Below are 19,435 nucleotides of genomic sequence, written 5' to 3' on the forward strand. Positions count from 1 at the left end.
GATATTTTCTCTTCAATATGATACATACATGTTGCTTAATTTTTTCAGCCCTGGATTTAAAAGATCAAATAGCAATGGATTTGTGAGTGAAAATATAAGAACCTACTTAACCAACTACTATTTCAGCTTTTCTCTCCCCTCCAAAATCTGAGCAACCAACAAGATAAGGAAACACAAACACAAATTTCACCCAAAGGAGTACCTCCACATTTCCAAACTCCTTCTAACCTCTATTTGAACTGCACTTACAGCATATTATTGGATGTCATTTTTACAGCAGCTTTCATGCTGAAGGCTCTCACAGCAGTGGATAGTCAGCACATATTGTATTCAACAGTGAGTGGAACGGAGATTTTGGCTAAGGACAGTGAGACAAATCCACAGTTCTTACTGAAAGTGCAGCTTGAAAGGGCCTTATGACCTGATTTTCAGATGGGCTGAGCACTCAGTGAAGTCAAGAGGAGCTTCAGATGCTGACCACCTCTGAAAATCATCCCATTGGATTTTGAAGATCTTGTCTGAAAAACCCACATGTAGCAAACTGCATAGAAATAAATTTAACTTCTTCTGAAGAACAAAGGGCTGAAGGGAGCCTAATTATTAGTACCTGCAGTTCCAAGGAATCCCAATATTTCAAAACTGATTCTTAGATCATTAAACAAACATCTCCCCAAGGTAGCCTCTTTGTACCACTAACACTGGAAAGCACCGAGATCTCTCTGAAGCAGAGCAGAGTGAAAATGGGGCGCTTTGTTTTGATCAGATATATTGCACTCAGAACAAACGGACCTGGCATTTATCTCTTGTTCCACCCCACTGTTTTGCAGAGGTCTAAAAAGAGCCCATATTTTGCCTTCCCATTCCAGTGCACAAGAAGAGGGGAACCTGATACAGTCACACTGTGGTCAAAAAGACCGAAGCAATTTAATCACTAAATTGTGTAGGTGCCTCAGCAACGAGCAGAGTAGCCCAGAAAGGGTAAAAACAGAGAGAAACTGGTCCATACAAAGGGTGACACGTCGGATGTCGCTTAAGAGAATGATCTGTCTTTCCAGGCCTCAGTCATGAAATTGGTCCGGGTTACTAATAGCAGTATGGTAAGAGTTAGGAGCCATTTCCTCTAGTGACTATAGTGATACCATCCTTTATCGACAGCAGCCTGTTTGACCATTGAAGTGGATGCATCAGCTTGGTCATGTGTTTGCTGCTCCTGGTGTTTTTCATTGTGATTAGAGACAGGAACATGTTACTTCCTTCTGTCAGTACGCAAGCTTGTCATCAGCAATCTGGCTGCCCTCGAGCAACAGAGAGTTGTCTTTCTTGGTTTTGCTTCTTTGCCCTTGGTTCCACGTGTGAGGCTGACCTATCCTTTGGAGGCGTTTGAGAAGCCCTGGTTTAAACGTTCCCTCACAGCGTTTGCAACCCAGACATCAAGGCCGCCGGGCCCGTGAGGAGAGGGAAAGGAAACAATCTCCTCTAGTCCCTACCCAAGTGGAATGAGCAGAAAGTGTGGTACCCCTCCCCACATAGCCCTCCCTTGGTAGGTAGCACCCCACCCCCCCCCCTTCAACCCCCACGATGCCCTCCCAGGAACATGGAGTCCCATAACCTCTCCCTTTTGATCACCAAGGCCCATGACTCCTCCCCTTTGACCCCATCAGAGGCATCTACCACCATGCCTCTGCCTTTGACCCTAATACAGGAGCCCCCCGGACACCCTAGGGCTCCCACCCCAGAACCAGGACCTTTTACGCCCCTCACGCCCCTATAACCCCTGACCTTTGACCCCTCCCCCTTGGGACTACGCGGCCCCTGCGCAGATTTTTCTGGAAGGCCCCGGACGTTGTCAGTAACCATAGAAACCAACGCCAAGCGCAGAACCTGTGCCGAGGCTCCCGCCTCTTCTCCGTGGATTGGCCGCGGCGACAGCCAATCAACTAGCGGATTGGGGGGATTTGGGCGCGAGGATTGGCTGGCGGGCTCAGCGGCCGAGTGGTGGCGGGGTTTCCGGTTCCTGTGTGAGGCACCGGCGGCGGTAGCAGCGGCGGCGGACGGGATAATGATGGGGCCGAGCGCGGCGGATGCGGCGGAGCAGGAGGAGCGCTTCGACGGGATGCTGTTGGCCATGGCCCAGCAGCACCAGGGCGGCGTGCGGGAGGTAACGGCCGGATGGACGCGCTCGTCAGGCCGCCCCTCCCCCACCTTCGATTCCTCCCCCCTGAGCTCCGAACTCTGTTCCGGGGCCGCGTGGAATGGGAACGGGGGCGGGGCGAGCTGGGGTGCAGGGCTCACCCCACCCTGGTTGGGAGCCCCCTGGAGATGAGTCTGGAATAAAGCTCCTGTGCACGTGCTCTGGTGGCTGCATTAAGCCATGTGGTTCTCCTCTGCCCCCCCCCCCCATCTGATGTGCCCGTTCTTTCCCCTCCTGCCTTCGTGCTTGGCGACTCTGGTAGAGAAACGGTGATTCTTAATAAAGAGGAAGGGGTCCGTATGGTGCTTGTGTCCTGGGTCTGCGGCTGGGGTAGTCGTTTCAGAGGCAGGCATGCTCCTGTTGGTCACCCAGAGGTTGCCATGTTGCTGTTTGCCAACAGCCTCTACACACGTTGTTATTGCTTCCGCTAGAGTCCCCAGGACTCAGGGTGCCTGGGGTAATGGCTGGAAGACATTAACTTGAATGTATTTCTCATTAAGATGGTGCTATTGACATGTATGGGCTTTCAGAGACAGCCAAGAAGACAAAATCCACACCCATGTTACAATTTCAATAGACAAAATACAAGCAAAGGGATGTAATATAAAAAGTTGAATGAGTAGCTATATTAGAGAGACAAGGTGGGTGAGGTAATCTTTCTTATTGGACCAACTTCTATTAGCGAGAGAAAAAAGCCCTGGAGCCACACAGACCTCTTCTTCAGGTCTGGAAATTATCATCCCAGTTCAGTAAAATATATTAGCTCACCCACTTTGTCTCTAATATCCTGGGACCAACACAGCTACATTAAGTGGTTTGAGCATTGGCCTGCTAAACCCAGGTTTGTGAGTTCAATCCTTGAGGGGGCCATTTAGGGATCTGAAGCAAAAATTGGGGATTGGTCCTGCTTTGAGCAGGGGGTTGGACTAGATGACCTCCTGAGGTCCCTTCCAACCATGATATTCTATGATTACATATATTAGTATCTATATGGCAGGTTACTTGTTTGTCAATCATGTCATTGAGTCCTATCCCTGGAGAGTTGTGACCCTAAGAAAAACCATATTGAGTCAGACCTATGGTTCGTCTAGCACAGTATCCTATTTTGTAACAGTGACTGGTGCTAGGCACTTCAGAGTGAGTGAATAGAATAAGGCAATTTATTAAGTGATACATCCTGTCATCCAGTCCCAGCTTCTAGCGTCGCAACCCTGATACAAGCAAAATTGTTTAAACATGAGCCGTTTCTGACAGTCATCCCAAAATGTTATGATGACTGTTACATGGTGTTTCAAATGACCTAGGAAGATAAATAGGATGGTGAGGTTACTATGGGTTTCAGGATCAAGTCCCTGCCCACATCAGTCAGGGAAACCATAGCAGCAACAGCACTTCCTACTGACATTGTATAGCTTTTAGCTGAGGTGTGGGTAGGATTTAGTCTCAGTGAGCACTATTTTCCTTTCCTCTACCATCTCCCAGAAATTTTAAATTTCTTGCAGAAATTGCCATGCTGAAACATACCTATGTAGTCTAGTCTTGTCAGATGTCTAGGGCCCTACCAAATTAAAGGTCCATTTTGGTCAATTTCACATTCATAGGATTTTAAAAATTAGTAAATTTCAGGATTTCAGCTATTTAAATCATGGTGTTGTGATTTTAGGGGTCCTGATCCGTAAAGGAGTTGGGGGGTTGCAAGGTTATTGCAGAGGGGAGGGTACTGCTACCCTTACTTCTGGGCAGCTGGAGAGCAGCAGTTGCTGGCTGGAAGCCTAGCTCTGAAGGCAGAGCCACCGCCAGCAGCAGCGCAGAAGTAAGGATGGTGTAGTATGGTATTGTCACCCTTACTTCTGCACTGCTGCCTGCAGAACTGGGCCCTCAGTCAGCAACTGCCATTCTCTGGCCACCCAGCTTTGAAGGCAGCAGCACAGAAGTAAGGGTGGATGGTATTGCCACCCTTACTTCTGCACTGCTGCTGGCGGGGCACGCCTTCAGAGCTGGGCGCCCGGCTAACAGCACCATCCATCTGCCCAGATCTGAAGGCAGTGCAGAAGGCTGACCAGTAGTGTGACACCCCCCCTCCCCCAAATAACCTTGTGACCCCTCCTCCCCAACTCCCTTTTGGATCAGGACCCCCAATTTGAGACACTCTGGTCTCCCCTGTGAAATCTATATAGTATAAGGTAAAAGCACACAAGACCAAATTTCACAGCGGGTGGCCAGATTTCATGGTCCCTGATGCATTTTTCATGGCTGTGAATTTTGTATGGCCCTACAGATGTCCGATGGAAGCAATTCCTTTTTGCATCCCATGCATCTGGACCATTATGCAATGCTATCCTTTAGCTGTGCCATATTAGAGCATCTGTTTGTCTGCTTCTATTGAGTCCATGTATCCTTTCCTTGGACAGTAAGAACTTTTCTTGGTTTAGGGCCTGGAAATGAGAGTACTTGCACAAATAGTTCTCATTTACCAGACTGTGTTTAAAAAAAAAAAAAAAAGTTTAGTGTGATACTAATAAGATTAGGAAAAAGTGATAAGGGATTGAAACAACTATTTCAAGACCTACAGACTTTTCTTGCAGCTGTGCAACAGGTTGGCTTTATTAAACCAGTGCAGTAGGTATTAAGACCCTAGTTTGCATTGTTGCCACTCAGTAAAAGATGTAAGGGTGGCAATTTTGCAACAGAAAAGCTTCAAAAACAGACTCCAGCGAGAAAGTGCTGAGCTTGAATTAATATGCAAACTAGATACCATTAACTTGGGTTTGAATAGAGACTGGGAGTGGCTGGGTCATTACACATATTGAATCTATTTCCTTAAGTTAAGTATCTCACACCTTCTTGTCAACTGTCTAAGTGGGCCATCCTGATTCACTACAAATGTTTTTTTTCCTCCTGCTGATAATAGTTCATCTTAACTAATTAGCCTCTCACAGTTTGTATGGTAACTTCCAACTTATCTGTGTGTATATCTAACTGTATGTTCCATTCTATGCATCCGATAAAGTGAGCTGTAGCTCACGAAAGCTTATGCTCTAATAAATTTGTTAGTCTCTAAGGTGCCAAAAGTGCTCCTTTTTACGGATACAGACTAACACGGCTGCTACTCTGAAACCCATCTAATAAATTTGTTAGTCTAAGGTGCCACAAGTACTCCTGTTCTAGTTTGCATTGTTGGCCGTTGTTAATTACAAAATTTTACAGATTAATTTTCTTTATTTAGTGAAGTCTAGGATACTGATTCACATGTGCTTTACTTCTTACAAGTATAGCTGCAGTTTATAATTCTTCATATTTAAATAAGTGTGCTGTAGTCTCTCTTAAAAAAAAGACATAAGATTTGATCACATAAGGTCTCCTATGGCTACTACAGTATTGCTCAGAGCTGAGGAATGACTTGGGGTGAGAGAGAGAACGAACTACTGGGGTTTTTACATGAGCAAAGAGACCTAAGTTTGAGAGTTATTTTAAAAAAAAAACAACCCTCACACACCAGATAGTTTTAAGGTTATAATTCTAGAAGCCCCCACTGTAACTATAGTAGTCATGGTGCTTCTAAGGGAAGGTGACTTCAAAAGGAATTTCAGTCCTTGCCCATTGTATAATCTCATGAAAATCTCTTGAAGGTAGAGAATCCAGAAGGCATATCTTTGCAGAATATGCTAATTATTTATCTGACAAATAGGTACGGGAGTTTGATGTCAAGATTTAAACAGATCTCCAAGTAGACTTGGCTGGGGATTACAGTACAGAACATCAAAAAACATCTCTCCTTACTGAGAGGAGAAGTACTGATGGGAACTAGCATCTCTCGATCTGGTGGCAGTTTGGTGTCCTGGCAGGCCAAGTTATTTTGTTTGTTTTCTCTTGGGAAGTTGAAATCTTTATTTCAAGTCTCCTGAAACTGTCTTTTGTCTTTCAGCTTGTGAACACGTTCTTCAGTTTCCTCAGACGTAAAACTGATTTCTTCATAGGAGGAGAAGAGGGAGTAGCAGAGAAGGTAACTCCCCTGATATCTTCATGATTGATTTCTTACATATATAGAGCATAGCTTGCTCTATCTGGAAACACTCATTTCTGTGGCAGACTGAGTTCTCCATATTCTCCAGTTACCGCTCTGCCTCCACATGCTCTCCTATTGCCATCAGATTCTTTTTACTGCTCTGTGGGCCTGACTTTCTGTGAAACTGCTGAAACATACTAAGGAAACAAGGTAATAATAAACTGCCCCATCCACAGCTGAGCATGTTTGCTTGTGTGAGTGGCATCAGTGGTGAAAGGTTGTTGGTTTTTTTGGCTATGCTCTGGCCAAAGGCTTGTTTGGAAAGCAAGCCTGCCAGACATACTGATTTAACTGTGACAGACACCGCAGGATTGATAACCCCAGGTTACCTTGTTTGTTCATTTCAGAAAAAGCACAAAGTCCGTCTCACTGCATATGCAGTTACCACTTTGTCTCTGAGCTGCAGGATATGACAGTGTTGGTGTGAGGCTGGTGGTTGCTGTGTGGGTGTGGGAGAACTGGACCCTTCAGTTTTCAGCAGGCTGGCATTCCTGACCCTACTGCAGAGTACTACATTTCATATTTAATCTCACAACAGACCTAAGTGCTCAAATATGAAGTACCCAAACTTTCTGAATGCCTTCTGTAGTTAGCTACATAGCAGGAGTTCCAAACTTCTTCACATTGTGGACTATGTCTTAGTAACATCTCATGGAAACATTAATTTCCATACAGATCACATCCCCTTTTACTGGCTATTGAATAACATCTGTGGCCAGCAACTACAGCCATTCTTGCATGGAAGAAAAAAAAATCAGTATTGGGAAATTAATATATTTGTAGGTGCTTTAATGCAGTTTAACAAGTTCTCTGTGTGCCACAGTTAAGTGCTCTACCAACCACTGCTGATCTGAAGGCCAGAGTTTGGCCTATGATTAGGGGTCTGGAACACATGACTTATGAGGAGAGGCTGAGGGAACTGGGTTTGTTTAGTCTGCAGAAGAGAAGAATGAGGGGGGATTTGATAGCTACTTTCAACTACCTGAGAGGTGGTTCCAGAGAGGATGGTTCTAGACTATTCTCAGTGGTAGAAGAGGACAGGACAAGGAGTAATGGTCTCAAGTTGCAGTGGGGGAGGTGTAGGTTGGATATTAGGAAAAATTTTCACCAAGAGGGTGGTGAAACACTGGAATGTGTTACCTAGGGAGGTGGTAGAATCTCCTTCCTTAGAAGTTTTTAAGGTCAGGCTTGACAAAGCCCTGGCTGGGATGATTTAATTGGGGATCGGTCCTGCTTTGAGCAGGGGGTTGGACTAGATGACCTCCTGAGGTCCCTTCCAACCCTGAGATTCTATGATTTGGGAACCACTGCCATATGGTTTTGTCAATGCTGCATAATCTATGAAATGGAAAAAGCTTTAGGATGAAACTGATGCAAATGATTAACTCTTCTTCCCCCCCCTCAGTCTGGGGAGAGACGAGTTAGAAATCTTCAAGATCACAAAGATTGGCATATAGTTATAGAAAGAAAATGTGAGTAGCACTCCTGATAGTTTCAGATGACTGACACCCCTCCCCATTTTTTTTTTTTAAAAGAACCTTCCTGTGTTTGACTGAAGGTTTGGTTTTTAAAATTATCATCCTCACTTTGGATTCATTCCTCAGTAAGGACAAGTCTTTGACAAGTCACTATACAGGCAGTAAACGATACTACATGCAAATACATATTTTGTGCTTCTGGTCATGGCTATTCAAATGCTGAAGCAACTTTAAGGGTCTTCCAACATTTGAAATAGAGCCAATTCCACCGTCAAATGGTTGCAGAACACCCTGCCACTTGCTGCTGGGTATGCATCAGTGTCCTGATCTCAGCCCCTGACTCTCCTGAGATGTAGGTTAGGTGGACAGAAATAGCATGCTTCTCCCACCTCTGTTTGGGAAAGAACACTGAGCCTCTTTCACACAGCTCTTTGGGATCATAGCTTGGAATTTGACTAGCTGTAGAGGCAGGAAAACCATAATGTTGAATCCTCTTTTGTGGAGGGAGAAAGATTCTGGAGAAAATCTTTTCATAGGGCAGCTCCACCTCAAGCAGCACCCCCACAACAGGCTGTGGCCTGACAGGTTCTCCCAGCCTCAGTTTCTCCTTCTTATCCACACATGAAGGGAATGTAGTCTGTCTCTGATACAAAACTTGCCCTGGGCATAACTGGTACACACCATTGCAGTAATTCCCCAAAAACCTTGTAATAAAGCCATTCTGCAGTTTCCACAGTAAACATATGAAGATACAGTGGGTTCCCCCCCCCCCCAATTCCCCTCTTCAGGTTTAGCTCTGCCAAATCACCGACCCAAGTCAATAACAGCACTCTGTTCCAAGTTTTTTACACCAGTCTAGAGTCCCTCTCTCCAGGCCTTCCTGCCTGAGAGTGACCAGTCTTCTTGCAGCCCTTCACTCAGGTCTTTGCCCTAAGAGCTCCCCCTCCTGCAGTGTTCCTCTCCTCCAGGCCTCCCTTCCTGTAAGTCCTGCCCCTTGGCAGGGGATCCACTTTCTGCATCAACCCTCTTTCTTCCAGGCTTGGCTTCCCCTCACCAAGCTGTATCATCCCCTTTTTCCTAGGAGCCACTACCCAAGCCTTCCACTCATCTAGGATTCCCCACTTCAATCAGTTCTCACCAGCAGTTCTGTTCCAGTTCTTATATGAATTCAGCTCTCTTCCAAGCAACTCCTGCCACCTTTTCCTTGCTGCATGCTCTCAGGTTCAGGCACCATTCACCTGTTCTGAGTCTCCCAATCTCCTGCCCTCAAGTGCCCAGATGCCCTCTCTTAAGCCTAATTTGGGGTCAACTGACCAGTTGCAGTTGCACTGGCCTCTTCCCTCTTAAAGGGCCAGTGTTACCCTGTGACACACCTGTCTCCTTTTCACTTCCCTTCCCCAAATGAATTAGAATGCTATTTTAGTAGTACCATCCTTTTGGCTTTTTGGAGACTCAATTCCACTTCTATGTATACAACAGAGGGAGTGTGTTTTGAATATCATATCAAAGAAGATGCTACAGGCCAGTGTTCCCTCTAATTTTTTCCATCCATGTGTGGAATAAATTTTGTTATGTGCACCAATATTGAGGTAATGTGCAGATCTGTGTCACCAGTAGAAACAAAAAGCCTAGAGAGATATATATTAATTACCATAGGGATAATTATGCATTTTAGAACTCACTACTCAAAGAATTAAATTTTAAGCATAAAAGAAATAAAATTATGAAATGCATAGACCAGTCCAGAAACTAAAATAGTAGCACTTTGAAAGAATAAAATTACATAGAATATATGTGCACTGCAGGAAGTACCAACAACAACACAAGTATGTGTTGGAAGGTGAATGTGTCAGAGAGTGTGCATGCGCTGGCCGCTGGGGAAGTCAGGGACCGTGCGTTATCTCTTTAAGGCACTCACTCATCACAGCAGCTCTCCTGCTCCTGAGCCCTGTGTTCTCCTCCCCCTCTGTGGAGATGGGGTACATTGGCGGGGGGAGAGGCAGGGGAAGCAGGACACCCTGATATTGGCACCCCCTCTGTCCCCCCCCCTCACAGCAAGCAGGAGGGTCCCAGGAGCAGCTGTCCAGGGGTTCCAAGGTAGAGGGCAGGAGCAATGTGACTGCAGAGCAGTGGGGGGAGGGCCACCTGAGCACATGCTGCCGTGGCTCTGCTAATCAAGTGCGTGATTCACTCCTGGGTGGCCCCTCAGCTTAGAGGGAACAGAGTACTGCACTCCTGCTGTGTACATAAAGATTTAATAATAATTGTATCTTTCTCCCCCTGTACTGGTTTGCAGTCAGTTGTATAATTTGCTGAGGTCCAGAATCTCTGAGCTGCTTTGGGCTAGTTCACCCTGATAAGTGCCAATCACATCCTTGGCACTTCTTCTGATTAAACTCATACCCTTTGATATAAGGAATCTCTTCTTCCCCTCCTCTTGATTCCTATCTGTGATGGTTACCAGGGGTACCCAGCATTGCTCCCACCTGCCCTGCATTACATTCTCCCCAGATGTTCTCCTTCCTGTCTGAAGAGCTTGTGTGTCTTCCATAGCAGAACTATGTTTTCACTACATGCTGCCTTGCACAGTACCTCTGGCATTATCAACAGCTGGGTTATTTCTCTGGCTTCCTGCCTGTTTACTCAACTCTTCCTCCAAGCAGTGCAGCCATTTACATCACAGACCTTGATATTCTGCCTTTCTTGGGTGCTCCTGGGGCAGGGTTATATGGTAACTTGTTCCCAAGCAATATAATTTGGTTTTTTCAAATTTTTAAAATCTCTCTCCCACAAACTATACCTTTCAGGTAAAAATTGATGCTTCTAGGTTTTTAAGTATTCATTGTTATTCCCCCCCTCCCCATTCTGCCAACAATGCAAGGTGTTTACAAAAAATAGTATGAATGCAAGTTCTCCACCCTAAATAGCTTACCATCTAAATATTAAATTGGATAATTATCCATCTAGTATATGGGGATGCTTCAGATGGGAAAGGTCTTCAGTGTACTCCACCTGGAAAGCATCCGGATCCAGTTATTATACTCCTATAACTTCTTCCACGGGGGGTATCTCAAAGCATTGACAAACACTAGTTATCAGAGCCTCCTGGTCCTCTGTGAGTTAGGACAGTATTCTTCTCATTTTACAGATGAGTGAGGCACAGAGACTACATGAATAGTTTAAGGTGAGACTACAAATCCTTGGCACAGAGCTGAATATACAAACTAGGGTCCTGAATCTCCATTGCACTTTCACCTCTGCAAAGTAGCTGTTAAACACTGCCAAATCAAATGGTAGGATTTTACACTACACAAGGTACAGGGCAATGGAGAATCCAGCTCAGGGAGTACTTTTCTCCTATGGGCAGGGACTTGGAAAGTATTTTGAACTTTCCCAGATATTCTGTCAGACACCACCTCAAATCTGGAATGAAAAGAGGGGGAAATATCCCTAGGTCAGTGCTTTTGGGGAACGTGTCTGCTCTGCAGTAGACTTATAAGGGAGGTGAAGTCTCCCTTCAGCTGCTGCCATCCAGGTTCGGGAGTATGGTGAAGTCTTAAAACTCCTCCATCATTGGGCTCCTTTCTTTCAGTTAATCACAGAGACGTTCAACCACCACAACAAGCTGGCTCAGAAAGAGCGGAAGGAGAAAAAGGCCCGGCAAGAGGCAGAACGGTGTGAAAAGGCAGAGCGAGCTGCCAAACTCGCTAAAGAAAAGAAACAGGAAGATAATGAGCCAAGGATCAAGGAGCTTACAGAGGAAGAGGCGGAAAGGTTGCAACAGGAAATTGACCAGGTGAGAGCTCAGTATGGTGCACGTGTGTGCACACACACATCTGCCTTTTCAAAGGAGACTGTCTGGGGCTAGAGCCAGCCTTCTTTGTTGGCTTGTGTGCAGCCCAATCAGCAGTGACTGGTATAATTCAGTTAGAAGCTTTGTGCTTGTACAAATATCCAGAATACCAGGCTGGAGCAGCTGTTGCATTTCCAAATTAATCTAAACCTGTCCAATCTTTCTTTTCCTTGGTTCTCTTACAGGTTACTTTGTCCCAGTTCCCTCAGCAAGTGCTCTTATTGCAACAGAGCGCTCTGGCACGGTCTCTGAGTAACTCTCTGTGCAGTTACACTGGGGAAAGGAGCAGAGGAGGGCTGACACCATGCCAGACTGCCTCTCGGAGAGTGGGGCTTTCCTGTTATGTGGTGCAGTAGAGCTGGAAACCCCCCCAAGTTTCCTGTAGTTCTGAGTCATGCACAGGTCTGCAGCTTTATCTATAGAAGGAAATGGGGCCACCTAGTGCTGTATTAGTACATTTTACTTGTCAGAGTTTCACAGACATCAGATAATCAGTCTGGGGGTTTGGGGTTTTTTTTAAAACAGAAAAAAGAGCGAAAACAAGATGAGCCCAAAGATGTCTCAGTGAAACCCTGTGAGAATCAAACGGAATCTCCAGAGCCCAGCAAACAGGTAATGTGTTCCCAGAGACTTTCTCAGTTCTGGGGAGGAGGAAGTGTGCATCTGAACAACATTGAGGTGGCCTCTCGGTATGTGGAGGAGTATGCCATTTGAACAGTGCGGAGCGTCCGCTTTCTGTGAGAGCGTGCGCTGGAGGTCTTCAGTGCTTCTGCCATCTCTACTCCCTGCCCATTTGGAGAGTGCAACAGATTCTCAAAGACATTCCCTAATTTTTTAAAAATCTGATGCTTTAAAAGGAAATCTCTGCCCTCTAATTCCAGACTGGATCTATGTGGAGTGCCTTGGGCATCAAAAAACATAATTAACTGGAAAATCCCATATGAATTTAAAGAGCCATTCTTACTAGTGAAATGTATATGCAGGCTAGAAAACCTCTTTACTGATGCTTAAATTGTCTGTTTAGGAGACTGATGACGAAGAAGAAGATGAGAAGGATAAAGGAAAACTTAAACCAAACTCTGGGAATGGGGCTGACCTTCCAAACTATAGGTGGACACAGACCCTTTCTGAACTGGATGTAAGTGCTGCCTTTGATTGGGGATGTGAGGAATTCTAGCCTTGAAACTTGAGGGCAGGCACTGCTATGAACTGTGGAGCTGTTGATGAGTAACAAGGTCAGCTAGCTCAATGATATGCTTTGTATTCTGGTTGTCCAAGAAGATAATAGTAACAGTGTTCAGCTGTAGCACACCCATAGAAGGAGAGAGCTTAGTAGACAAGATGCTTTGAGGCCCTTTTGTCATTCTGCCTCAATCTTGACCTTGTTGAAGTGAGACAGCACTCATAGTTTGCTCATCCTGTGCAACCCACTTGAGACCTGTCAGGCATCATCTTGCCAAATGTCTGCTTCAGCCCCCACAGAATCCATATATTTAATGCACAAAGAGCATGTCCTACTCTGGCATATACCATGTAGCTCAGATGAACTCAAGGTAGAAAGTCTTGGAGCAGTAACACAAGGGGAAGTGAGAGATCTCTCTGATCCCCCTTTCTCTCTCTCTCTCTCTGTCCTGTCCAGCTGGCCATCCCATTCAAGGTGAGCTTCCGGCTGAAGGGGAAGGATGTGGTGGTGGACGTTCAGAGACGGCACCTGAAAGTGGGGCTGAAGGGTCACCCCCCAGTGATTGAAGGAGATCTATACAATGAAGTGAAGGTGGAGGAGAGCTCCTGGCTGATTGAGGATGGTAAAATAGTCACCGTGCACCTGGAGAAGGTAAGAACATAAATGCCATACTGGGTCAGACCAGTGATCCATACACACAGTATTTTGACACCTCAATCTCGGACAGTTCTTCAGGGCATGTCTACACTTAAAATGGTGCAGCAGTGGGTACTCCACCTCCCTGAGAGGAGGTAGCTAGATCAACAGGAGAATTCTCCCATCGGTCTAGCACTGTCTACACTAGGGTTAGGTTAGTTTAATCGTGTTGCTCAGGGGTGTGGATTTTTTACTGTGACATAGTTATACTGATCTGATTTCCTAGTGTAGACCAGGCCTCAGTTTTGTCACCTAAAAAGAATGGCTCAGGTCTGGAAATTTTTCTCACATCCGGTACAAGGTACAGCAGGATGAATCAGTGATAGCATTCAGGCTCATGTCTGTTATACATCCCCTAGAGCCAGGAACCTTGAGAGTTAAGATTGTACTTCCACTCCTGTTCTTTGGTACAGTATTGCTTGAGCCTATATACTGCTCCACTTAGGAACATCAGTGTATTGAGGACTAGAGTCTGACCAGATCTTCAGCTGTAACTTTTAATTGATCCGTGCTCCTGGATTGGTCATTCACTCTTTGAGAATGGAGTCTGCTTTTCTTTAAAGTTGGGTGTATTATTGGAGCAAAGTTCTGGTCTGTCTTTCACCTGTGGTATGTGAACATCTGGGCACAGTTGGTGTGTCATGTGCTGGCAGGTTTCAGTGTGGCAGTGTTCCTTTTATGTCATTTCAGTTGCAGTTGATTAATAATAGGAGCATGGGTTTGCCCATTCTGGACGCTGTCTCCTTGCAGATTGTTGCTAGCGTTGGTAATTCCCGCCATTTGGGATTAAACTGCGGTGATTGAGAATGGGAAAGCCACCTTATACCCAGGCTTTATCTTCTGGCGGTCATTGTCATTTAAGGGCTACATGAGCTGGGTTTGATTCCAGTAACTCTGTTTCTTTGTAACAAAAAAGTAACCCACCTAAATATCCCAGATGAGCATTTTCAGAGAACGTGCTGTTTTGTGAAGTGTTCTTTACTGCCTCCTCCCCTCTTTTTAGATCAACAAGATGGAATGGTGGAGCAAGCTAGTCCCCACGGACCCAGAAATCAACACCAAGAAAATTAACCCAGAGAACTCAAAGGTAATATCTGTTTGTCACCCCATTAGCCATAGTGAACAGGGGCTGTGTACGGTGATCAACTTGTGATCAAGGTTTCTTAAACCTTTTGGCCTCTACCATGTATTCAATCTGCAAGCAAAGTAAATGGGGCCAAAGAACACAGAATCCAAAGGGGATGAAGACTTGGGAGAAATGTTGACCTGTGGAACTATAAGAAGTGTGGCACACAACTCGTCTCAGTGCCCCATGAGAGACCTGGTCTGAATTAGAAGTGGGACTGTAGAATTTCTTGTGTCCTGGGAAAATAAGGTGTAAACTTGCCACTGCCCATGGTGACAATGTTGCATTAGTCTGAGAAGAAACCTCTGCTCTGTGTAAGGAAAACCCCTTCCCCTGACTTCTGATACCGTGAGTTCAGTATCAGGGGGTAGCCGTGTTAGTCTGTATCCACAAAAACAACAAGGAGTCCGGTGGCACCTTAAAGACTAACAGATTTATTTGAGCATAAGCTTTCGTGGGTAAAAACCCCACTTCTTCAGATGCATCTGAAGAAGTGAGGTTTTACCCACGAAAGCTTATGCTCAAATAAATCTGTTAGTCTTTAAGGTGCCACCGGACTCCTTGTTGTTTTCATGAGTTCAGTGTTACTCCAGAAAAGTTTGCTCCTATAGAATCCAGTGAGTGTTCACCTGGAGTGGTGTAGGGAGCATGTTAAAAGGAACATGAGGAGACATGCTGCCTCCTCATGGAACAGTTTTTTTGGATCAGAGTATGACTAACTGAATATTTGTGAGAGACTTTGTGAGTGTATTCCCTGACCGGGGTTATGGATGGCATAACTAGAAAGAGGTGATCTAGCAAGTTAAATAATTCAAAAGCATGAGCTGATATTGGCTACTTCAAAGCTACCCTGCAAACTGAATCCTGCACTCACTGCAATAAGGTTTTGCTGTTGGATTTACAGGTCAGTTTCTATATAAGTAGGTCTGTAGTTTGCATGCTATAGTGCATTGAAATTTTACTGTGTCTTAGTTCACTGTAAGCAGAGGTTCTGTATGTAGGCCATGGGGCCTGTGGTTTGTTCCTCCATCTATAACAGAATCTCTTTGGGTTTTAGTTGTCAGACCTGGACAGTGAAACTCGCAGCATGGTGGAGAAAATGATGTATGATCAACGTCAGAAATCCATGGGGCTCCCCACATCTGATGAACAGAAGAAGCAGGATATACTGAAAAAGTGCGTACAGAGAATTCATCCATGGGTACTTTCTTCCCCACCTCCCTTGAGCAATTTTGTGTGTCAGCCATATGTCATGGAGTAATGGGAGGAGGGAGAATGACTGATGGCGTGTGAGACAGGTTTGGCCTTGGAACCTGTCTGCATTCACGTGCAGAATTCAGTTGCAATGTTTTAGACATTGACCCTCCATGAATTGTGCTGTGTTGCACAGCTCTGCTCTAGGGCTAGCTTCAAGTGCAGGGAGTAAGACACAGCAGGTGGTGTCTGGGCTGGAGGTATTGTCTCTGTGGAGCCAGTGAGATCACATAAAAGCTCATTAATCTCCCTCAACCTAGTAGCCCAGATAATCTTTCCTCCCCCACACATCCTACATTAGACAGCTGTCTCCAAGCCAATAGCACGTTTATATCTTTATAGCCCTGTTTGGCGTAACTGCACCTTGGAGTTCCTGTGAGTAACTTTCCTGATAAGGCCATATGGGGTCAGTGCCCACATCTGCTGGTGATGAGACGAAGGGTAACTGTAGGTTGTGCAGCTTCCCCTTGTAAATGCAAAACTACCTCTTTTCCCTGGGGTGAAACAAGGATTAGTCTAGCAGGACAGTTTCTCCTGCTACCATCTCGCCTTCCTTGGTTTTTCTGCAGACTTTACTGGCAGTACTACCTGATGTAGTTTTTTGATCAGCACCACAGGGGCTTGTTCAAGCTAAAGGTCCATCAGGGTTATGTGCTGTGTGCTTCTAGTGAGATGACTTGTTGTTCCAAAATGTACATCAGACCCGAAACCGAGATGGTCTCCTCTCACCAAGAATCTGGGCTTGCCCTTGCTTCGCTGAGCAGTGTAGACAGGATCTCTTGTACACAAGACCACTTGTTGAATGTTCTCCATAAGCTTAGTCTCTGTGTTCTTTGACTGGTGGAGAATGGGCATGAAGGTTAGACTGTCCAGCCCATAGTGGGCTTTGGTGATGTCCAGCTACATTCCTGCTCTCTGGCAACAAAGTCCTCTCTGCGGACATACAAAAGAAGTGCCGCTGCAATGGCACTTCTCCAGCGTCGTGCAGAATGGGGCTGTGGTTGCATGTAGCCCTCTGCCTAGCCAGCGGCTGCATCGTGCTCAACTACATTGGTGGGTCGCCTCCTTGTACATTATGGTTCACATTGCATGATGCAGTATTTCCAAACCTGCTTGCAGCGGCAGACGGAGCATGAAGCTAATCAAAGCTGCCGGAAGAGCTGTACATTTGGGCAGGGTTTGGCCTAGCTTTACTGGAGCTGGGTTTCTGTGCTATCCTTCTCTTGCTACTATTCTCACTACCTCAGTAGCGGAGACATCCCCAACATCCCCACTAATATGTATGACTAAGTAATACGTCTAAGGTTCGATCAGAATCCCCTCACCCCCATTATCAACATCGTAGCTGCTACGTGTCTGGCCTGAAGGTAATAGTTCCCAAGGGTGTGACCCATTAATAACCGTTGCTCGTTTACACCTGTTGGCCTTGATGACTGGGTAACGTTACTGATATTACTAACAGGAGCAGGAAGGAGTGAGGTGGTGTCCAGGGTTCCTTGCACGGGAAGCTCTGCAAATCAACATGGCTAATGTGAGACCTGCAGGCCTGGGGAAGGGGAGGGCAGCAGCCATCATGATAGCAAGTGAAAGTGACAGCAGAGGGGGCATTGCTATCCTCTTCCTATGTGGAAGCAGCGATTAATGCCTCCCCACTGTACAGGGGCTGTTGTGAGGATAGATTGAACAGTGCCTAGGAAATGTCATGCTCTCTGGTGTGTTTGATGTTGCAGAGTAACATGTAGCATGCAGCCTACCTAGCTCATTCACTTGTGCACCTTTCTTTCTTACAGGTTCATGGAGCAGCATCCAGAAATGGACTTTTCAAAGGCTAAATTCAACTGAGCCCCTCTTTTCCCCCTCCACCCCCTTGAGGCATACCATGGAATGGGGCAGGATGTGCATGGGTCGGGGGGAGGGAAGGGTCATCTCCTGACCTTGGGCGAGTAAACACTCCTGTCGTCCCCAAGTGAACTTGCCACGGAAGCAGCTTCATGACTGGCATCCTCGCTGTTGTTGTCAGTCCAGCACAATGCAAGGCCCTTGTATCAGTTTGCAGCAGCAGCAGCGCCTGTCAGACCCGTAGCCAGCTGGCTCACATTTATATAGATCCCGAGGACCTTGCTTGGCAGAGAGGAGGAAGTAAAGCAAAAAAGGCTAGGCAAGTCAGGCTAAAGCAATGTTTGAACATCTCGTGGGACTGTCACTTGCCTCTTGGGACCCACTAACCCCAGTCCTTGGTTAAGAACCAGTCTAGTTGTGACTGGAGGGCAGCTGATGCAGCTGTCCTCCCAGCTCCTGCTTTGAAACTGGGCAGCTGGAGCCTTTATGGGCAAAATTCCATCTTCTCTCCTTCTCCCCCCGCCTCCCCACATATGTACCTGCTCCAAAGCAAGCTGTACCTGTAAAACTTTTACAGGACACAGCACCCTGGCTAAGCCCCCCGTGTTTATCAGTGGAGCAGCTGTGGCGTTTGGGGTCTTGATCCTACCTTCAGTAATACAGCACTGCTCACAGTGGGTAAGTCCCTTAACTCTTCCTGCATGACTGCTCTGCTCTCCTGTAGGAACAGTTGGCTTATTCTGTAACGCTTTCCTAGCCTTCATCTGTTTGCCGTGGGGGGAGCTCCTCAATAAGGCCTGCCTTCACCCTTGGTCTTTGGAGTAGAGGCTAATGTGCCAATTAAACACCATTTTATCTACAACAGAGAAGGATTTTTTACTCCTCCCAGTCCACACTGGTACAAATCCATTTCAGTTATCAGAAGACACTGCGCCACTAGTCCCCACACTGCTGATCAGATTAGTGGGGAAGGGACTTTATGGCCTTTCTAGCTTGGGGGAAGCCCTAGAGCTGAATTGTGCCTGGGGAGTGAGGAGGGTTCAGTGGCTGATTTGCCCACTGCATGGGATTGGCTTAGTGCTGTTGTTGGGCTTGGTGAAAGTGGGACAAGCGGCTCACTACAGAGTTGAGGGGAGAGGTCACTAAAGTGACAGAGGGGTGTGCTGAAATTCTGCTGTCCTGTGAAGGAGGAACACCTAGGCCCTCTTGCTGTTGCAAAGGGAGGGGGTGGATGGTAGGCAGGAGGTAGCCCTCTGGGCAGTGACCGCTCTTGCTGGAAGCTTGATCTCTCCACCTATGTCAAGTTAGTGTTTTCCAAGAGGCCTCCTCTCTTTCACCTGTTGATTGGCCAGCAAGTGTCCCCTACATTCTCTCCTCTCTGGGGTGCTGCTGACTTGAGTAACTTGTTTTCTGCATGTTCATATCATTGTTAAAGCTGCACTTGTAAAATAAAGGAAATAGGGTGACGTGCATGTGTAATTGTGTGGTAAGTAGAGTGGGGATTGATAATGGGGCAGCACCTGGTCTGAAAGCAGTAGAAGGTGGAAATGGAGAACACTAAGGGCTGGATTGATGAGAGGTTTTAGGCCAAGGAGTCTCAAACTCTGCCTGGACCAACTGTGAGCTGCAGTGCCCTGTCTGAAACATTTGAAAGCAATAATGAGGTGGGGTCTGCAGGAAGAAGAGGCTGGTGCACTGCTGATCTGGGACTTTTAACACTCAGCTTGCCTAAGGCCAGGCACCACCTCT

General features: G+C 46.2%; 1 protein-coding gene across 1 annotated transcript; it reads left to right on the plus strand.

Moving 5' to 3' along the window:
- The first annotated feature begins 1,987 nt into the window (after window positions 1–1,987).
- Window positions 1,988–19,155, plus strand: NUDC (nuclear distribution C, dynein complex regulator). The gene is made up of 9 exons (XM_074934200.1): window positions 1,988–2,158; window positions 6,117–6,194; window positions 11,328–11,531; window positions 12,114–12,200; window positions 12,613–12,726; window positions 13,228–13,422; window positions 14,471–14,554; window positions 15,651–15,769; window positions 17,638–19,155. The coding sequence occupies exons 1-9, from the start codon at window positions 2,060–2,062 to the stop codon at window positions 17,687–17,689; spliced, it is 1,032 nt and encodes a 343-aa protein (XP_074790301.1). The 5' UTR covers window positions 1,988–2,059; the 3' UTR covers window positions 17,690–19,155.
- The last annotated feature ends 280 nt before the right edge of the window (window positions 19,156–19,435 follow it).

Source organism: Natator depressus, chromosome 19 (assembly GCF_965152275.1).
Source record: "Natator depressus isolate rNatDep1 chromosome 19, rNatDep2.hap1, whole genome shotgun sequence".
In the NCBI taxonomy this organism is placed as follows: domain Eukaryota; kingdom Metazoa; phylum Chordata; order Testudines; family Cheloniidae; genus Natator; species Natator depressus.